The sequence below is a fragment of the Notamacropus eugenii genome, chromosome 3 (assembly GCF_028372415.1).
Source record: "Notamacropus eugenii isolate mMacEug1 chromosome 3, mMacEug1.pri_v2, whole genome shotgun sequence".
Lineage (NCBI taxonomy): Eukaryota > Metazoa > Chordata > Mammalia > Diprotodontia > Macropodidae > Notamacropus > Notamacropus eugenii.
Genome location: NC_092874.1, coordinates 150,610,366 through 150,633,424, shown reverse-complemented (window position 1 = coordinate 150,633,424; position 23,059 = coordinate 150,610,366). Strand labels below are relative to the sequence as shown.

Below are 23,059 nucleotides of genomic sequence, written 5' to 3'. Positions count from 1 at the left end.
CCTAAACCAGAAAGAGTAAAAACAGAGAAAGAACACTAGAGATTAATTAAAAAAATAATAACTCATGAAAAACAAGAAAATTATGAAAAGAAAGTCAACCAATTAAAAATGACACGTTGCACATTAGAATCAGGCAAGGCAAAGGCAGTAAGTTATAAGAGATCAAGAAATAATTAAACAAAATATGAAAAATGGGAAAAAATAGAAGAGAAAGTGAAATATTTTATAAGAAAACAACTGATCTGGAGAATAGATCAAGAAGAAAAAACAAAAGAACAATTGGACTACCTTAAAGCTATGATCAAAAAAAGAATCTTACCACAATAATACAGGAAATAATCAAAGAAAATTGTCCTGAAACATTAGAACAAGGGGAGAAATAGAAATTTTAAAAATCCACAGATCATCACCTGAAAGAAATCCTATGGAAAAACTCATAGGAATATTATACTCAAATTCTGAAAGCCTGCGCTCAAGGATAAAATATTAATAGCAACATGAAAAAACAATTTAAATATGACAGTTCCACAATTAGAATCACACAAGACCTAGAAGCAGACCACAGATCTTGAAACACTATTTCGAGGAGCAAAAGAAATGGGGTTCCAGCCAAAAATATCATACCCAGCAAAGCTAAGCTTAATATTAAATGCAAAAAAAAAAAATGGACATTTAATCAACTGTCAGACTTTCAGGACTTTGTATAAATAAAAAAAAAAAACCTGAACGTAATAGAAGATTTGATATTCAAGAGCCAAGAGAAACATAAGCTACATATCAAAGACTGATTACAAGAGATTCAATAAGGGCAGACCGTTTATCTTATATATATGTAAAATGTAAGACTGTTATTTGTAATTGGGTAGTTTGTAAGAACGAGTGAGGTAGACCTGAGTATGATATGACTTTAAAAAAATAACACCATTTAGGAACAGCCAAAAAAAAAAGAATAATTATTTTATACAAATAAAATGAGAGAGGAAGAACTGACACAGAGGAATTAGATGGAGTAGGGCTGGTAGTTCTGGTAACCTACTTTCATCAGGAATGGATTTAAGAGGGAAAATACATATATGTATTTAGAAGAGTATGTCTTTTAAATTCAGAAGAAATAAAATGGTAAGGGGATGGGGGAGAGAGGAAAAGGGAGGGATCTCTAGAGGGGAACGTGAGGGAACAGATTAAAGGGGGGTATAAAAGGGTGTTTAGATCAATTGCATAAGGCAGACGGGGTTGGACTACAAGCAAGGATCAATTACCAAGCAAAACTGAGCATAATCTTTTAGGCAAGGAGCGGACATTCAACAAAATAAGGGATTTCCAGACCCTCTTTATGGAAAGGTCAGAGCTCATTAGAAAATTTCATTTTCAAATACAAGACTCAAGAGAGGCATAAACAGATAAGCAGGAAGAAAAAAAGAAAAAGAAAACTTGTTATTTAATATGGGCAAACTATTTACATCCCTATATAGGTGTTACCTCCTTCTAAATGAGTACCTAAAAACGTCAATGTCTCCCATTGCATCCTGGGCGATCTCTAGTCATCCTGATACATTGATGAATGTCAGGTCACTGGACCCAGATGGCTCAGGAGGAAAATGTGAGGTTGGTGACCTTGCACAGCCCTCCCCCACTCAAAACCAAGTGTAATAAGTCATGTCATCATTTCTCTGATGTCATGGTTTTCTTTGAAAATCAAGGACAAACATAGATATAGGTATACACACACACACACACATATACATATATATGTATATGTGTATTAAATATCTATATCTAAACATATCTGCTCTTGATTGTAGCCTTCGGGAGTGGGGGGATGGAGAAAAAAGAACAAAGTAAAAAGTGCACAGCAGAGAACAAAAGAAAACTTATAAGAAAGCAAGGAAAAGATAGCTCTCAACACAATGTGTATTATTTATCATACAGGCTTACAAGAAATGAAAATTTATCATTATATATTTTGTATCCTCTCATGTTCTGCTATGCATATGACATGCTTTTTTTTCTATTCTTACTTTGTATCTGTTTCAATATCTAAGTTGTGAATTTTTTCTTTTCTCCATTCTGTATTTGAGTTTTGATGTTTGAGTCTAAAAGAAAAAAGAAAAAATATAGGAATATGAATCATTCCCCAATCGATAAATGGTCAAAGGATATGAATGGGCAGCTTCCTGATGAAGAAATAAAATTTAGTTACAAGAAAAAATGCTCTAAATCATTACTGATTAGAGAAATGTAAATTAAAGTAATCTTGAGGTATCATTTTACTTTTATTAGACTGGCTAAAATAATAGAAGTGGAAAACTTAAAATGTTGGAGGGGATGTGGAAAAACTAAGACTATAATTCATTTGTGATGGATCTTTGAGCTGATACAACCATTATGGAGAGTGAGCTGAAATTATGCCCAAAATGCTATTAAACTGCCCATACCCTTTGACTCAGTATTATCACTATTAGGTCTATTTCCAAAGATGATTAGGAAAAAAAGAATAGAATCTAAATGTTCTAAAATATTTATAACTATCTTTATGGTAGCAAAGACCTGGAAATTGTGGGGATGCCTATCAAATGGAGAAAGGCTAACCTACTTCTGGTATATGTTCATGATGAAATACTACTGTGCTATAAGAAATGATGAGCTTGATGATTTTAGAAAACCATGGAAAGACACAAAATAATGAGCAAAATGAGCAGAACCAAGAGAGCACCATATACAGTAAAGTCATATTATTTTAATTATATTGTAACAACCAAATCATTCAGACTATTACAAATACCCAAACTGACTACAAAGTTTCTATGAAGGAAGATACTATCTGCATTCAGAGAAAGAAATGACTGACATACACATATTCTTATGTATATATTTGTGTCTAACGGTCGGTGTGGGGGGAGGAGGAAAAAAGTTACAGGATAACTTTGCTTTATATTTAAAAGGAATATAGCAAGTTGTACAAAATAGATCTGCAGTTTTAAGTATAATCCTCTTTAGTATTCTACTTTGTTATGGAAATGCTTGTTTCACTTTCAAAATAAAAAAGTGCTTAATTTCTTAAGTTCAGAATAAAAAAACAGAAACAAAAGATTTTTTCGTCTTTCTTTGATCTCTTTAGGTCATAGGTCTAACAGTTATTGTTGTGTCAATGACTATGCATATGTTAGTGACTTTTTTTGAGTATAGCTTCATGGCTTTCCAAAAGATTAGAGCAATTCACAGTTCTACCAATAGTGCCTGTTTTCCTAAACTCCACCAACATTTGTCACTTTCTTTTTTAATTCTCTTTGCCAATCCAATTGGTGCAAGGCAGAAATTCAAAGACGCATTATTTTGTATTTTAAATTGTTACCAATTTGGAACAGTATTTTCACATGTCTGTTGATGGGCTGGATTTCTTCCTTGGAGAACTACATGTTCATATCCTTTGACCACTGAAGTAAGAATCACTCTTATTCTAATAGAACTGAATCAATTCCTTGTACATATCAGAAGATCTTTATCAAGAAGGAAGACTATATTGGAGACTTTTAGCAGAAAAACTTACTTCAAAGATTTTTCCCACAGTTAACAGCTTCCCCCTCTAGTCTTAGCTTTATTGAATTTGTGCAAAATTTTTGTAAATTTATGAAATAAAAGTTATTCATTTTATAATCTGTATCTCATCCCTTATTTGGTTATAAAATTTACTTCTACCCACAGATTTGAAAAGTAAATTCTTCCTTACTCTTCCAATTTCTTTATAATATACCTTTACATTTAAATCTTCATAATATCATTTACATCTAAATCTTATATCCACTTGGAGCTATTCTTTGTATTTGGTTGAGAGGAGTTTAATAAACCTAATTTCTATGAGACTGCTTTCCAGTTTTCCCATCAATTTTTGTCAGATGGTGAGTTCTTACTCCAGTAGATACTCACTAGGTATATCACCCACTGAGCTACTGTATGTGTGTGTGTGTATTTTTCCCCTTTCTCCTTTGCCTATGTTTATTTCTTCAATTTCTTTTCCCTGGTCTTTATTGCTGTAGCCACCACTGCCAAAACTATTTCACATATTATTGGTAAAAACTAACATCCTTGCTTTACTCATCATCTTAAAGGCCTCTAGTTTATCCCCATTACGTATGTGATGCTGGTTCTTGTTTTTAGATGCACTATTTGTCATAGTTAAAAAGGATCAATTTGTTCCTATACTTTCTAGTATTTTTTTTAAAGAAATGGCTGTAGTATTTTTTTCAAAACATTTTCCTGTATTTATTGATTTAATCATAGTTTCTGCTGCTCTTGTTATTAATACAGGTCATTGTGTTTATGGTTTTCCTAATACTGAACCAACTTTGGAGTCCTTGTATAAATCCAACATGGTCAAAGCCTCTTTCCTAAGACTGCATTTAAACTTTTTGTGTGTCATTAGGAATATTGGTTTGCTTTCTCTCTTTTGACTCTCTGGTTCAGGTATCAAGCCTATTTTGTACAACATAAGGAATTTGGTAGGACCCACTCTTTTCCTATTTTGTCAAATAGTTTTTGTAATACTGAAATTAATTGTTCTTTGCATGTTTGATAGACTTTGCTTGGAAAACCATCTGGTCCCACTGTTTTGTTTTGCTTTTCCTTTGAGACCTCATTTATGGCTTACTCAATTTCTTTTTCTTCCTGGGCAAAATCCTCTAATTCTTATTTTATAAATCTTAGTATTTTATATTTTTGTAAACATTCATCCATTTCATTTATGTTGTTTGTTTTACTAACATGCAGTCAGGCAAAATGTTTCTAATAATTTTCTTTATTTCTTCTTCATTTATTGTGAATTCTCTTTCATTTTGAATGAGAACAATTTTAGTTTCTTCAATCTTTTCTTAATCAAATTATGTTTATCTATTTTATTGGAGCTTATAAAAAGATTCTAAATTTGTTAATTAAATTTTTTGCCTTTCAAATTTGCTAATTTCTTTCTTGATTTTCAGAAATTCTATTTGTACGTTTAATTGAATTTTTAAAATGTGTGCGTTTTCTAGTTTTGTTTTTTTTTCCTACTGCATGCCCAATCTGTCAATGTCTTCTTTCTCTCTTTTGTGGAAAAAAGTGTTTAGCGACAGAAATTTTCCCCTAAAGACTATTTGAGTGTATCCTAAAAATTGTGGCTTATTCTTCCAGTGCTGCTATTATCTTTAATGAGAAACTTTATCTTCTGTTTCTATGAATCGTTCTTTGACTTACCAATTCTTTACAATGAAGTTATTTAGCCTCTTAATTTAGTTTTTAATCCTTTAAGTCTTTTATTGAACACAACTGTTATTATTCCTTAGAGAATAGAACATATGTTTAATATTTCTGCATGAGAGGTTTTTAATGTCCCAATACATAGTCAATTTTTGTAAAGGTGCCATGCAGAAGTGAAAAATATATATACACTTTCTATTCCTATTCAATAATCACCAGGTAGTTATCATATTGAACCATTTAAAAATTCTGTTTAGGTCCTTAACTTGCTTCTTTTTTAATTTTGGTTAGATTGTTTAACTCTAACAGGGGTAACTCAGGTCCCTCAATATTATACTATGCTATACAATGTTTTTCTATCTGTGTCCCCTTGAAGCTGGTTTTTTGGTTTTTTTTTTAATTTTTAGATGCAAGGTCATTTGGTACATACCAGTTAAGAAATGGCATTCATTATCTTGTACCTTACAGCATAATGTAGTTTCCCTATCTGTCTCTTTAATCAAGTCTATTTTTGCTATTAACTTATCTGAAAGAATAATTGTTATCAATGCTTTTTAAAATTCCACTAAAGCATAATAGATTGTGCTCTGGCCTTTCAAGTTATACGCAACTCTTTGCTGTCACTTATCAACTTCCAATCAGTTTTCAAATCTTGCCATTTTTATCTCCTTCACAACATTTTCGGTACACACACCCCTCTCTCCATTCATATAGCTACTATCCCTAATTCAGGATTTGTCACCTCTTGCCTATACTTCAATAGCCCCCAAGTTAATCTCCCTGTCTCCAGTCTCTTCTGACCCAATCCATTCTTCATATAGCTACCAAAATGTTTTCTCTAAAGTGATTGTCTCACCATGTCATCAGTCATGTCAATCAACTCCAGATATCTCAATAAGCTCTAGTTCCCTATAATCTCTGGGTTCAAGTAATAATTACCTTGCCATTTATTTAAATATTATTATACCCTGAACCCACCTTTATGGCCTAATTACAGATTACTCCCACTATTGAGGCACTCCACAACCTATCCACACTGGCCTTGTTTCTGTTCTTCATATGAGACACTCCAAAGACTATGTCTATTTGTACTTTCTCTTCAACTCTGTCTTTCTGAATACTTAGTTCTTTCAGGATTCAGTTCCAGTGCCATCTGCTGTGTGACAGTGTGCCTGACCCTTCCAGATGTACTGCAATCCCTCTCAAAAATTGCCTTTATTTATTCTATATAGGCATTGTATATGTTGGTTCTGTCTTACTGGATGTAAACCCGTTGAGGATAAGGATTGTTTTGCTTTTGTCTTAGTACTCCTAGCATTTACTACTGTGCCTAACACAAAGATAAATACTTGTTGATTGATTATGCTTGTAGAGATAGGGGAAATTAGATTTCAGTTTAAGTAAGCAAGAAATGTAGCTGAGAGCTGCACAAGAGGCAGAATGGGGGAAGGAATGCAAGACGTCTAAGATCCAAATTCCACCTCTGATGTTTACTACTTCTAAGATGAAGAAGTAGTAAAAACTGGGGCTTAGCTTTCTCATTTACCTTTTGTTTCTATGAATTATTCTTTGACTCATCGATTCTTTAGGATAAAGTTAGTCTCCAATTAGTTTTTAAGCCTTTTATTGAATACAATATTTATTGTATTAAAAAATGTGATTAGATGATGATGGGGTGGCTTTGGTGCCTGTGCTTAGGCCCCAATTCTAAAATCACATTTCTCTTTTAAAATCACATTTCTCTCTAGCCTCAAAATACTATCCCAGGCAGTTTTCCCCAGGCTAAGGACACAGCCTGCCCCACCAACAACCACTATCTCCCTTTCCTGATACAACAGTCAGTTGTCCCTATAGAACTTAGTCTGAACCAGTTGTGTACTGACTGAACAGGCTGTGCACTGAGTCAAAACGACATTTACTACTCACTGACAAATCATATGTATCATCGACTTAGACATATGTATAGTCCCTTACATTTATCTTATCTAACAAGACACTGATGAGAACAACCTGGTATTTCTGAGCCAGCCCTGATCATTAGCTGACTTAGTGATGTTTCAAGGCCTAAAATTGCACCTCCATGTAGCCCTTTCTTGGGCTATTTCCCAATGAACTCTGGGTAAAATATCTTTGCAGTACATACCAAAAGCATATGTTCCTTCAAGAACCACTGCTTAACCACTCCCTAATCCCACCCTGAATCACATAATTAGCATATTTGGCACATGCTTCATATAGAATATCTTACATAAACTTTACCTATACCCCTCTAAGGTTACAGGTTCCCTAAGAACTCTTGTCCAGTGAAAAGCATAATAAACCTTTACCTTGACCTCAATAATGCTTGAGTTCGCGAATTCGTTCCAGGTGACCTGCCACTGGTACTCAGATCTTCCAGTCCTCATTAGAAAAGATGTCCCTCAAAAAATCATGTCATTTCTAAATCTAAATCTAAAATCCTGTAACCCTATGAAGAGAAAGAATCTATCAGGTGAATAAAAGAACACTCATTCTATATTGCCATATGAGTGATATCCTTTCCAGGGCCATGTAAATGAGATATGTTTTTGCTTTCCTAATAAATTCCTGGGTACTCAAAATTAAGACTACTTTTTACTTTCAATATCAGAAGCTTAAGCATTAAAGAACAAGAGCCAGCAAGAGCTAGGAATTTCTTATGACAAACACATTCAATGATCAGGAATAATAAGCATAAGGCTGTTTGCTACTGAAATTGGCACATGGTTCTACACCACTGAGGGGGAAGGGGGATTCTGAATATATAAATGAATGGTTAATGTTTAGCTTATGAAGTACTGTACTGGAAATCTGAGTTCAAATCTTAACTCTGCTATAAAGATGACCTTAAGCAAAATACTTCACATCTCTCAGCATTAAGTTTCCTTATTTGTAAAATGAGGGTCATAAATACTTCTCCTGCCTATCTCAAAGAGTTATCATGAGGTTGAAATAAGATCTGGTTAATAAGAAAGAAACAGCCATAGTGTAATGACTACACTGTGGTTGATAGAAAGCTGCATTTAAAATGTGGAAGGCCTGTTTCTGATACAAGTTGTGTGATGATGGGCAAGTCACTTAACTTCTCTCAGAGTCATGAAACTCTATCTACTAGATTACAGATAAATGTTGAAATGTATTGATAACTGACAAAATCACAGACTTATCACGTATTTGTTGATGCATACAAAGTCTGTAGAATGAAGCTGTTTTGGATTATCTCTCTAACATCATCCTCCACCTCAAAAAGTATGTAACTATGTATAAAGAAAACAACTTTCTATTACTAGGAGACAGAACATTCTGGTACAGTTTTGTTTTTTTTTTAGATTTGAATTCTTAAACATGCATGTAAAAAGTAGTAATGTTTAGTAGATATTACTTAACAAAAATTGCTTCCTTGATAAAGAGATGGAAGTTTTCTTGAAGGGGATTAAAAACAATGTGGAAAGTAAGCTCTATCAGCTCTAAAGTATAAGCAACAAATAAGAATTAATCTACCCAAATAGACTGAATGAGAGATCTTTTTGCAAATTTACAGGTACAAAATGTAGAACTAAGAAAGAAACTCAAATTATGTTAGAGATCATAGGATTTGGATCTGAAAGAAACCTTAGAGGTACCTCATTTAGTTCACTCCCCTCAAAACACAAGCAATATTAATATCATAGAGTTTTCATGAAAAGTAGGCTATTTACTGTTATTCACATTAATATGACTATACTATTATTATTGTTCCTTTAGCTCTCCCTTTTCATTGGGAGAACAAGCTCATACTCTGAATTCTGGATGATCTGGTATATAGCCTAACTTCTTCATTTTACAAAAGAAGAAAATACATCTTAGAGTAGTTAAGTAACTTTCTTAAGATAACACAAATTGTAATTAACAAAGTCATGACTGAAACTCAGGCAGTCTGACTTCCAATTCAGTGATATTTCCAATAAAACATACAGCTTTCTCCTATATATGGACCCAGCTTTCTCCCCCTCTTGGGAAGAAACCATTTACCATTTCAAAACTGGAGACTTAAAATTAAGTTCTCTAACCCTAACCCTTGAAGTCTTTTAGGAAAATTCCAATCTGTTTTCTCCTACTTTGATTTTTAGGGTCATCGCTTCCATTAAATCAGGTGGGTATGGAGACTACATATGGAACAGAAAAGCTTATACGTGTCCATCTTCTCTTATTTTCCAACTCATTAGCCCCCTTCTAAAACTTTTCAACTGAACCAAAAGGCAACAGATGCCCAGAAATCTTGTCCCTGTTACACTAACAGTAGCTAGGCAGGGGTTAACTAATCTCAAAAGGATTTAAAATGTCCCATTATTATGCATTTATATGGTCTGATACAGGTGTAATCATTTCTTGGTTCTTTTCACTCCTTTATTGATCTCAGCCTAAATTTTCTTAAATGTATGTATCATTTATGTATGTGTATAAATGTATATACATATAAACTATATAATATATATTATGTATATAATATTATAATATTTACATATAATATATACATAATATATAACATTATATATAACATATACATAATATGTAACATATCATATGTATTATTATATTATCACATAATGTAATGCACTGTATAATATATATAATATACATAAATGATATATAAATTATATTATTGTATATTACATTATATCTCTCCTATGTTATATTATTAAGGGAATTTGTTCTGTGAAGTGTGGATTCAGTAAAAGGATCTCACTTGAGGCCCTAGAAGGGCACAGGTTCTCCAACCCATCTTATCCTAATGAAATAAACAGGAAAATCCACTTAGTTGCAGGACTCATACTTGAGTAATTTCTGGGACCATCCTAATGGAGAGCTATAAAATTTCTTGCTCTTAGAATCCAGTATACAAACTGGAAGCAAACTTTAAAAAGTTCTTTAATTAATCTTACTACCTTCAAACTACTGTCAGAAAAATGGACGTATACATATCCACAGACTTCTTTAGTTAATGCACTCTAATATTAAATAATTTTTACTCTTAAAATTTCTTCAGTGTGGCAACATTAGCATCCTTTGTGGAAAACTGACATATTAGTCACCCTAAAAGTGTATTAGGGCCAGGGCCAGAGAGTACACTAGAACAATCAAAGCAAATACCTTTACTTAAGAGAGCCAATGAACATCTTTGGGTCGAAGTTATCTCCAATTTAAAATAAACAGGTCAGACTAGATGACCATGAAGCCTCCTTAAAACACTAAATCTATAATCCAGTGACATTAAAACATAAATCTAAAAGAAAACCCATGGAAGTATAGGTTTTTCTCACTTGAGTTAAAAGAAAAAAAAAAGACGCCAAATCTAGCAGATTAAGACCTTTGGGAAGAGGGACAAAAAGGAAGAAAAAGAAAATAAGATTTAATAATGAGATTAAAATAAAAGGAGGCCAAAGGGTGCTAGGATAATAAACCTAACTTACAAATTCAGTGATCTTATAAAAAAATTATCTTAGAATGTAAATTCCTTGAAGGCAGGAACTACCTCACTTTTGTCTTTTTATCCAGCAATTAACAAAGTGTCTGGCAATTAAATATTTCTAAATATTTCTTCATTGCTCAAAATGCAGAAATAGAGGAGCTATAAAACATTCTGAAGCATTAATTTTAAGAAATACATATCTATCATTCCCCAACTTCAGTATATTTTCCTAAATAGAAAATTTGGTTAAAAAAAAGTGAAAAGTTGTTTATTCAGCAAACACAGCAACTCTTCAACAGCATTTAAATTTCAGAAGCGACCCTCTGATATGAGTAACTAAGTAATAACATGATAAGAATTAACCTTGTCAAGAATTTACAAAAAAAAATCTATTAAAAGGTATGCAAATAATGTTTGCATAAATTACGTTAGAAATTTTAAGTTTAGTGTGTTTTATTAAACCAGCTAACAATCTCAGTAAAAACTAATATAACTTTGCTGAAGCCATTAATTGTTTCAGTTATTTTTTAGTTTACTCTCTAGGATTTTCCATGTAAATTATCCTGTCATCTGCAGAAAGTAATAGTTTTGTTTCTTCTTTGTCTATGCTTATTCCTTTGATTTCTTTTTTCTTCTCTTATTGTTAGGGCTAGTACTTCCAGCACAATACTGAATATTAATAGTGATAATGAACATCTTTGCCTTACCTCTGATCTCTTGGATTATCCCAGCTATATATTACAAGGCTGGTTCTCTATTTTATACAGATGCTTCTTAATTACTTTAAGGAAAGCTCTGTGTATTCCTACACTTCCTGGTCTTTTCAAAAGGAATGGGTGTTATAGCTTGTCAAACACTTTTTCTACTTCTATCAATATAATCATAATTTTTGTTGTTTTTGTCATTAATATGGTCAATCATGTTTACATTTTTCCCCATAATGCACTGATCCTGAATTCCTGGTATAAATTTAGCCCAGTCACCATGTATGTATAATCTTTGTGATATGCTGCTATAGGTTCCTTGAAATGTTACTTAAAATTTTTGCAGTCCTATTCATTAGGGATATTGATCTATAGTGGGTTTTTTTCCTATTTAGACTCTTTGGTTTAGGCTCCAAGACTATACTTGTGTCACAGAAGGAATTCGATAGGTTCCCTGAATTTTTCACTTTTTAAATCAGTTTATGTAATATTATATATTATTAGAAACATTCTTTATGTGTTTAGTAGAAATCATTTGTAAATCCATTTGATCTTTTTCTTTAAAATTCACTTATGTATTATTCAATTTACTTCTCTGAGACAAGGTTATTTAAGTACTCCTTTTCCTCTTCTGTTAATCTGGGAAATTTATATTTTTGTAAACATTCAACAATTTTGTTTATATTATCAGTTTTACTGGCATACACAGGTAAAATAGTTTCTAACAACCAATTTCTCTTATTTCTTCTACATTGGATGTGAATTCAATTTTTTCATTTCTGAAACTGGTAATTTGGTTTTCCTTTTTTTTTTTAAATCAAATAAGCTAACAGATAATTTATTTTATTTATTTTCCTTCAAAACACCAGTTTCAAGTCTTATTTATTAATTCATTGGCTTTTTTGCTTCCAATTTTGCTGGTCTGTCTTTTGATGTTGAGAATTTCTATTTGTGTTTAACTGAGGATTTTTAAGAAGAAAGTTTTTAAAGACAAGATTTACCTTAAGTACTACTTTGCCTGCATCCCCAAATTTCTGGTATATTGTCTGATTTTTGCCATTTTTTAATGAAATATTAATTGTTTCATGATTTCTTCTTAGACTCATCCATTCTTTAGGATTAAGCTCTTTAGTTTCCAATTAATTTTTCTTCTTTACTTCAAAGGCATTTTATTGAATGAATTTTTATTGTGTAAGTCCATAAAAATGCATTTAGTGTTTCTGGGTTTTTGTATCTATTTGTTGAAGTTTTTGACCTAATAAAATGGTCAATTTTTCTAAAGCTGCCATACATAAATTATTAATAGGTATACTCTATTTAACTCTCACTTAATCTTCTTCAGAAGTCTATTATATTTAACATTTTCTGAAATTTTATTAAGGTTCTTAATTTTTTTATTTCTTCATTATATTTATCTAGGTCTGAAAGGGTTAAAATGAGGTCCTTAAATATTATACTTTTACTGTTCTCTCTTAATTCATTTAACTTTTCCTTTAAGAGTTTACATACTACATACAAAGCACTAGGGATACAAACAGAAAAGACAGTCACTGATTTCAAGAAGTTCTAATTAGAGAGGAAAAATATGTGCAAAGATTTCATTTACAAGTCAGATGGAAAGGTCCCATGGTCCTTAGGGTGCAGAGGCAAAGAAGATGTTAATGCCTCTTTTCTAATGGCATTTCCACTGAGGAAAAAAATCTTAATAGTTTCTGATGTCAAACCACTTGACACTGCCAAGGATTTGGTGACAAGAACTTTCTGTATTGGATTTTCTCCAGATGGGACTGTAGAACCTGTACGAATAGTTGTCTACACAAAGTTGTCTCCATCAAGGTATAAGGGGAGATGGTGGCCAAGGCGGTGGTGGTATTTTGACTTGCCTGGCATGTGTGGCCTCCTGTTTTGCTCTGGATGCCTGCTGATTTGGTACAGTAGATAGAGGACTACACCTAGAGTCAGGAAGACCTGAGTTCAAATTCAGCATACAGATATTTAAAGCTGAATGACACTTGGAAAGTCACTTAACCTCTCTCTGTCTGTTTCCTCATCTGTAAAATGGGGATAATACGATAGAACTGGTGTGAGGATAAAATGAGACCATACTTATAAAGCATATTGCAAGCCTTAAAGCACTATGTAAATACCAGTTTGTTACGTTTTGGTTTCCAGGTAAGCTGGCTTATCTGCCCTGTGGGTAGCAACTGGCTAGAGTTGGGGAGGATGGCTGGACCCTTCACCACAGAAGCCGCCTCCCTGGATGATGGCTGTGAGGGCTAGATTGGAAGCAGGATGCACGGCACTGCTATTCCCAGAATTCCTGTACTTATCCTGCCTATTGTTGGCAGTTGGTCAGTAGTTCGTGGCTGCAGTAGTGAGAAAGTGATTTCTCCCCTCAAGTATGGTGGTTTGGGGAACACTGATACGGGGGAATTGAGTTCTAAGATGTCTCTATCAGGGTCATAGTATAAATAGTGGTCAAGGTGTTGGTAGTGATTTGACTTGCCTGGCACTTTCAGCTTCATGTCTATCTCTCAGAGTTCCCTACTGCTTCAGCTAGGCTGGCTTGCCTACCCCATAGGCAGCAGTTACTAAACAACTCGTGGGAATGGCTGGCTCCTTCTCCATAGGATATATCCTCTCTGTCCAACCCTGTCATTCTTCTAACTCAATAAACTTTAGTGGCTCCCTATCATGTCCAGAACCAAATACAAAATCCTTTGTTAGTTATTCAAAGCTCTTTATACCTAATTCCACCACCTCTTTCTAGTCTTTATTCTAGCAAACCTAGCTTACTCGGATGACCAGCTATGCATCATCTTGGGGAATGTCAAGAATAGATGAGGGCTAGCAAATGGAAAAGGCAACTAGGTAGCACAGTAGATATAGTGTCAGCCCTAAAATCAAGATAACCTAAGTTCAAATCCAGTCTCAGAAACTTACTAGCTGTGTGACCCTGGGCAAGTCACTTTACCCAAGAAAGCCCCAAATAGGATCACAAAGAAGAAGATATGATAGAAATGACTGAACAACAAGTAGGTGGGAAAAATGTAAGAGAGAAATCCAGGAAGAAGGGCAGTCTCATCACTATAGAAAAGGAATACCAAAGGCAGGGTGAAAGGGTAGGTAGGATTGGAATAAGGGAAATGACAGTTAAAGAGAGAAGGGGGTCGGTGAGAACACTTTGCTCCTGTACAGTTGCTAATAGATTAAAACAACAATAGGGAGAGAAACAGGAGGAACCATAAAGGTAGCCTATAAAAGGGTGGTATATGAATTGTAAAGTTCATAATCTCTAAGAGATGTTGCAGAGGGCATTAATGTCCTGCATGAATCTCTAGAGGCGATTCATGTACTCTATGTGACACCTTTATTTTGATGGCCTTTTGCCCTTTGAATTTAGTCTCATGGTTTTCCTCCAACCTCTATGACTGCTTCTGTATCTACATTCCAATAATCCCAAAGCTCCAGGCTCATATTTTCAACTACCTGTCATATATTTCTACCTATATATTCTTCCAGTCCCTCCACATTTCAAAAATGAAATTAATCCTCTTGTTCCTGTCCCCAAAATTATTCCAAAATTGTCCCTTCTGAAGTCTGTCCATCTTCATTAATGGTACTACTATCTACCAATTCTTGTAATATTGGAATTATGTTTGACTCATCCATGTTCCTCATCCTATACATCCAATCAGCTGCTAATCTTTGTCAAGTCCACTTTTATAATGCCTTTCTCATTCAAACTCCCCATTTCATTCCTATTATAATCAAATCAACCAAGCTCAAGCACTTTCATTTTCTAATGTAGATTATTGTAAAAATCTCCTGACAATCTTCCTTCCAGCCTACGTCTTCTGCATTCCACCCCTCATATGAGTTTCCAAGTCAAAGCAGAAACCAAGTAGTCAAGTCAAATTTAATTACTCTCCTTCCCACATTTTTATTTTGCCATCTCCAATCTCTATGTATTAAAACATACTACCCTCTATTCCTGAAACGGACTCTATTACATCCATGCCATTTGGTGGGGTTGGGGTGGGGAGCAGGCCCTACCATCCATTAAGTCATAATTTAAATGTCACCTTCATTAAGCTGGAAAAAAATTCACCAAGAATCTCAAAAGAAACTGATTTCTTCTTCTTCTAATTTCTTTTTTTTTAAGTTATTTGTTTAAGTTTTCAACATTCATTTCCACAAAATTTTGAGTTCCAAATTTTCTCTCCATCTCTCCCCTCCCCCTCAAAACACTGTGCGTTCTGATTGCCCCTACCACCAATGTGCTCTCCCTTCTAACACCCCTCCCTTCCCTTATCCCCATCTTCTCTCTTGTCCTGTAGAGCAAGATAAATTTCTGTACCCCATTACCTGTATTTCTTATTTCCTAGTTATATGTAAAAACAATTCTCAACATTTGTTCCTAAAACTGGGTTCCAACTTCTCTTCCTTCCTCCCTCCCCACCCATTCCCACTGAGAAGGCAAGCAATTCAATATAGGCTATATATGTGTAGTTTTGCAAATGACTTCCTTAATAGTCATGTTGTGTAAGACTAACTATATTTCCCTCCATCCTATCCTGCCCCCCATTTCTTCTATTCTCTTTTGACCTTGTCCCTGCCAAAGAGTGTTTACTTCTAATTGTTCCCTCCTCCCATTTGCCCTCCCTTCCATCATCCCTTCCCCACCTCCCCGCTTATCCCCTTCTCTCCTACTTTCCTGTAATGTTCTAATTTCTCATAGCACTTTGTGTGGACTTTTCTTTACACTACCTTAAATATCAGGATAACTGTGTACATATCTTCCCCTACCTATTTCAGTTATTAAGCTCCTTATGAGTTAGATCTATATTGTCACTGCCTAGCCCACAGCAGATACTTAATACATGTTTGGTGAATTAAAATAAATGTGTTCTGTATACTTTGTGGGTGAACTGTATACTAGGATGGATTCTGATCTTGGGGCAATAAAAGAGTTACATTTATTTTGTGTTCCTTATCTTTTTACTTGGTGGAGAAGAGGAAACTTAAATGTCAAGTGACTTAATTACCTAGTAAATGTAGGGAAAATATCAGCAAATCTACCATTTACTCAGAAAGTATTCTCACTAGATAGCAATAGCTTGGACCTGGAATAATGCACCAATCAGAACTTGAGTCAAAAGTTAAAAAACTCAATTATGAACTGGTTTCAATTCAGTACATATTAAAAGTTTCCTTCAGACAACTGAGATTTGAACTAGAGGATATAACTATCAAGTTAATTATCCATTTTTATAAATTCCACAGATTCTCTCTCATATTAAATTGCATCATTAAACAACATATCTGAACAATTTAATCTTGGTCCTGCTCACAGAAATGCTTTCACTGACTTGAAAATTAATATTATGCTCTCAGCCTTTATAACAAGAAGGCTAATAGAAGGAAAGCTCTTTAAAGAGAATTTCTGCATCTTCTGAAAAACTATAGTTGACATATACTATTATCATCAATTCCCTATACAAGGAAACAAATGATAAAACTCTCCATGACTTTATTTCCAAGAAAAAAACTTTTCTCTATAGATTTATACATTTTGGAGGGAGAGAACAAATTTTGAAATACAAAATGTTTCCCTTTGTTCCTTAGCTATCAGGAAACAATGAGGCACATTCAATGCCCAACCATAGTAATTAGCTCATTTCAAGTGTTGGGTAATAGTTACTTGCTGTGCTCCTATTATTATAGGGTTTCTTGTTTTACTCTTTCTTGTTGTTTATATTACTTTTCACTTTGCGTGTCAGGCCAAATCCTTTTAAAAACAAGCAGGATGTGCATGAACACAAAAACACATAAATACCATCTCTGCATTGCTCTAATCTTCCTTCACCTCTTTTTTTAAGATTTAACTTGATTAGAATGATCAAGAATAGAAAAATGAAGAGATAACAGAAGAAAAGATAATATAAAAAAGGTTCAGAAGTTTAAGGCAAAATGTACATTCTCTTTACTGATTATGTCATTTCTAGAAATAATTTTTTAAAAGCTATGTAAAACTGAACATAATGTAAAGCACTATAAAAAGAAATAATTCTACAAAGAATAGGAAATATTCTTAGACTTCAAACTGATGCAAGAACAGGAAACCTAATTTTAAAATGTCAAAGACATTTACCACAGAACACATAACCCAATCCCCCATCAAACTTCTCCTTTAATAAAATATAAGAAAACAATTTTAGACAACAAACATTACAAAATTTAGCATTTCATATTTGAGTTAACCTTTGCAGTAATCTGCAGGGTCTTCTTGCTCTTCATCATCAGATCCCAGAATTTCCTCTTCTGGTTCTGGTGGTGCTGGTTCTGGGAGAGGTGGTGGTGGAGGTGGTGGTGGTGGAGGGGGTACAGAGGGAGCTTTTTGTTGCGGCTCCGGCCTGAAAAACATAAATGATGTTATATTATTTATACATGTACACACCTGGACATTGATCAACAGCAAAAAAAAAAAAATTAAACCCTACCTAAGAATTGAGATGTCTCTTGTAACAATTTTGTTGTAAGTCATGTGGTTTTGTAGTGTTTTCTTTTTCAATGAAAAGTCAAGATCCTGATAACCCAACAGAGTCATAAAATTTAAGAAAAAAATGTTCTATAGCATCAAAGAGTACAAAAAAACCTGACTCTTACTAAAGGGAATGATTCTTTAGGATGGTAAGGGACTCTTTGAGGAAGCTAGGTGATACAGTAGATAAAATCACTAAGCATGGAATCAGAAAGAAGTAAACTTAAACAAATCTAACCTGAGACACTTACTAAGTGACTTATCAAGTCACTTAGCCTGTTTGCCTGAGTTTCCTTAATTGTAAAATGAAGATAATAGCACCTACCAAGCACAGTTGTTGTGAAGACCAAATGAGATAATAGTTGTAAAGCAACTAACACACAGTCTGGCACAAAGTAGGTGCTATATAAATGCTTATTCTTTTTTGTTTCCCTTCCCCATTGCTGGAAAGGAATCTGTCAAAATGAAAAGTTAAAGATCCAGGGCCCATGTGCATTTATACACACACTGGGGGCTACGGGTAGGTGAAAAGGGGAGGATATACAAAACAAAGAAATATTAAAGGAGTAAAACCAGAGGGAAAAAGCAAATGGGGAAGATTATGTAGACAAGACAACAAAGAAGAAAACCAGAATCAAAATCAGCAGTCTGGTAATCAGGAATATTATCAGTCACAACTGATACCAGAAAGAAGACAGACTGTCTGGAAAAAAAAAGCCGTATCCCAGAATTACAATCTTTTAACAAATACACATAGAATACGATAGTCACTTCTACCTTCATATTTAAAGGGTAGGGCACATATAGATTCTGGGACATATTAAGGAGAACGTAAACTTCTTGTACATAAGAGACTGGTTCACTTTTTTGTTTTTGTTTTTATATTCTAGGACTGAGCACATGATCAGACAAATAGGTGCTTTATAAAAATATGCTTAATAAGTATGGAGTGAGCCATACGCAGAACTGACATAGTCAATCAGAGATACTTTAGACTGTGATAAGGTCTGCTGCAATATGAAAACTGTTTATCTCTATCCAATTCTATGTATTCATGTGGGAGTGGGAAACATCTTGAGAAACTATAGAGTTCTAGGTAAGCAACAAAAGGACTTGGATGCAGAGCTAGAATTGCATCTCTTCTTCCAACAAAATGTTGGAACTTTAGAAAAGACAAGAGATGGGGAAATGAATGGTGGACCACGCAGATGAAATCAAAGAATGGACTTGTACTTCTCAACCAGAGTTAGCAAACTACCCATTTCTGCCTCCCAATCCATACAATTCAGAGTCGTAGGCTGAGTCAGAAAAGGAAAACAAAACAAAAAACTTTCCTCTCACAATTTCCCACTCACTCCAACCTATAATGCCTCAGTTTTTTATGCTAATCCCTTCTTTCATTAGGCCCTCTGTAATCCTGTTCTATAATCAGTATGTTGCTCTCAGTTTACTTACATCAACACATCATTTTAAAACTCATGAAAAACTGGTCTCCCCTAGAAAACACTACATGCCAGGCCACCTTCTCCACTATTTTCTATCATGCTAGCCATTCTGTCAAATCAGAGCCAAGAAGAGAGGAAAAAAATATTCCTTGCTTCATTTCTAGATGTTTCTCTGCTGCAGACACTCAGCAAATTCTCTTCATTTAAGATGCAGCTCATCAGGTTACATCATGCTTTCCAGACTATTAATTTTATCAGTCACTACCACTAGGTCACTCTTTATTCTTTTCAAGTTCAGTATCTGATTTGCTCTTCCTCTTGAGCCCAACTATTGCCTTATACTTCAATGATTTCAATATACACACTTATAGCTCCTCAAATACCATGGTCTCCCAGTTGATCAATATCAACTCCCATAGTTTATACCTTTACTTGACTCCATCAGTACATGATGATGGTTCACCATCACCCATAACTGCTACGTTCTAAAATTCTGATATTGTTCTCTTTGATAACAACCTCTCCACTTCCATCTCTCTCTCTCTCTCTCTCTCTCTCTCTCTCTCTCTCTCTCTCTCTCTCATTCCTTATTTAACCTATTCTTTTTTCTGATTGAGACCTCCAAACTCTATATTCCCATACCAGCTTTTCTAGTTCATTACCCCCTTTCTTCCCTTCCCAGTTCTAACCCTATAGCTCAACTATATAATGTGCTCTACCATTATTTTCCTTGACCTCTCTCTCTCTCTAGTCAAGCTTTCCAAATCTCTAACTTTAGCTTATTCCCATATACAGCAAAAACTGCTATAAGAATGCCTACAACTGTGCTGACTGGATCTAGTAGGTTATGGTTCTGTTGTTATTTATTCATGTCCGACTTCTCATGACACCACTGGGGTTTTCTTTTGCAAAAATATTGGAATGGTTTGCCATTTCCTTCTCTAGCTAATTTTACAGATGAGGAACTGAAGCAAACAGAGTTAAATAACTTTCCCAGAGTCACAGAGCTGTGAAATGTCTGAGTTAAGATTCGAACTCATGAAGATGAATCTTCCTAATTAAAAGCCCAGTGCTCCATCCACTGTCCCATATCTAGCTGTCTGGAATATTATGTTATGTAATAATGTCAACTGGGTCCTCCTATCACATTCTCGGTAATAACTGTTTCAAACCTCTTCTCTCTTCAGTTCATCTATACTAACCTTCCTCTCTCAGTAGAGGACCTCACTTCCAAGTTTACTGAAAAAAAAAAATGTAGTTCATTTTGAGTTCTCTATTCTCCAAATCCACCTGCCATTCCTCCATTCTTTTCTTTTAACAAGATGGTTCTTCTCTTTTATAAGACATCATTCTACTTGTTTCCTTCTTGTTCCCATCCCTTAGACCACTGCTTTTTAGCTTCTCTTCTATTTTTATCTACTAGCTCCTTCATTTCTGAGAGCAAATCCATTTAAGTTTCCCACAATTAAAAAAAACAACAACCTTCAGCCATTACCTCAAGTTACAGTTTCATCATTAGTTTTCTTTTTACAGCCAATTCCTAGGAAGAATCTTCTACATTTATTACCCCCACTTCCTCATCTTTCACTTGTTTCTCACAATGCTGCCAATCTCATTTCCTTCCAAAATACTGGACTGGAATACCTCTCTCAGCACTCTCTCAAGATCTTCTAATGACTAAATCCAATGACCCATCCTGAGAACTCATCCTTTTTAGTCACTGCTTACCTCCTTCCGTGACACTGCTCTCCCCTGGCTTTCTAACTACCTATATGGTCACTTCTCAAATTGGAGAATGACAAACCATCTCTCAATACCTAAACACAGATGCTCCCAAAGATTATGCAGTGGGTCCTCATCTCTCCATATACTACCCTCTCAATGACCTTGTCACTTCTCATGGTTTTAATTTTTGGCTTTATGCAAATGACTCTTAGGATAGAACACAGAAGGTAAATGGTAATAAATAACTTTCAGGTTATAACTAAAGAAGTTGGTATCATAATTCAAATACCATTCTGATGTTTATGGCAATAATGCAGAAAGAATTATTCTTTTTCTAATTCAAAAAACCTACTCAGCTCTTTCTACTCTAAAGGTGGAATACCAAAAATAAAGGTTCAGAGGTCCAAATAGGAACTGCAACAGTTATACAAATTTCCTGAAAGGAAAGTATGAATTCAAAAGGTAGAAAAGAAAGGCACCTAAGGTCAAAAGGAAAATGTGGGAAGAGTCTATTTAGCAAATTTGTTTGATCAGAAGTAAGCTAAAAGTTAAATGTTTCTTCCCAATTTAGCTAGTCATACACAAAATATTTTTTCTAGACTATAGTCATTATAAGACGTCAAGACTGCTATGAAAAATCATTTTCTGAAAGTAGAATCAATAAAATAGATTATAGGATTTTTATTTAAAGTCAAAGAGATAAAGTTTTAAGATACCTTGTAAATAAAGTCAAAATGTGAACATCTAGCTTCATCAAAAAAGATAAGTTTGAAAATAAATTAGTTATATGATCCTGCACAAATCATATAACCTCTTTGAGTCTCTGTTATCTATAAGATGAGGAGGTTAGATGAGGTAGTCTCTAAGATCCCTTCCAATTCTAAAAATTAAATTAAGTGAATTGCTTTTATAAAGAACATTGCTATAGGTAGCCTTTATTCAATTTTTAAAGTCCTACTGCAGTGTTTTTCTTTTACATCACAGATACTGCTACATATGCCACTTCCCTGAAGATTAATGAAATCTTCCTTGAAAAACAATTAAGCAAAATCAAATAACATATCAATCATATCTAAGAACATATATAACACTCCACAGCCCCAGATCACCACTTCCTCCAATGAAAGAAGATGTATTTAGGAATGCTTTAAATAACAAGTTTAAATAGCTATTGAATAAATTCAACTTATACCACTCCTTGGGTCCCTCTCAACTCCAAGCAACTCCCCCACCGGACAGCTAGTACTCCCAAGTCTAAGGGCCCAATCTGTTGATCAACACTCCTAAAATTAAAGTTCATGAACCCCCACTGATGAACTTCCCCTTAATAATCAGCTGGTAGACACAATTAGCTCAGAGCAAAATACAGTCTTAGTATTCTTGATTGGGATTTTCCACTTCCTATTCAAAGATCACTTGAGACCAAGTACTTTTTAATAAGAATTTTCTAATGAGAGACTGAGCATAAAAAGGTATATCTCCACAGCTATAACAAAGCCATATGCAAGTAAGCCATAAATTCTAGTCATAGCTAGCTTTTTCATAGACAGTGAAGTGGCCTGGGATAGTAGAAAAATATTGGACAATATATTTCAGATGAGTCCCTGATTGTATGATTTGTAAGTTTATGAAACTCTGACACTAGGCTTTCATTTATTCAAAACAGGCGTAATACACACAATACTTTATCTTGGATTGATGTAAGAATTTAATGAAATCATTCATAATAAATTCTATACATTGAAGTACTAAATGAGTAATAATTATCAGTGTGAATAGATGAATAGTTATGTAGAATGCAGAAAATATACATACAGTTTCAAAATTGGGTTTTCACTAATGAGGGAAAAATATAGTAAACCGAGTTTTTACACAATTTCTTTTTGAAAAATTTAAAAAAAAAGGTTACCATCACCATATAAGTTCTATATTCAGAAATTCTCTT

General features: G+C 34.1%; 1 protein-coding gene across 5 annotated transcripts in view; it reads right to left on the bottom strand.

Annotated features, from left to right (window-relative positions):
• SRPK2 (SRSF protein kinase 2) overlaps positions 1–23,059 on the bottom strand; it is a 278,675-nt gene that overhangs the window by 83,544 nt on the left and 172,072 nt on the right. For all 5 annotated transcript variants that reach the window (XM_072653122.1, XM_072653124.1, XM_072653123.1 and 2 more), the window contains exon 3: positions 17,665–17,816. In XM_072653122.1, coding sequence (XP_072509223.1) covers positions 17,665–17,816 — 152 coding nt within the window. The remainder of the gene's footprint in view (positions 1–17,664; positions 17,817–23,059) is intronic.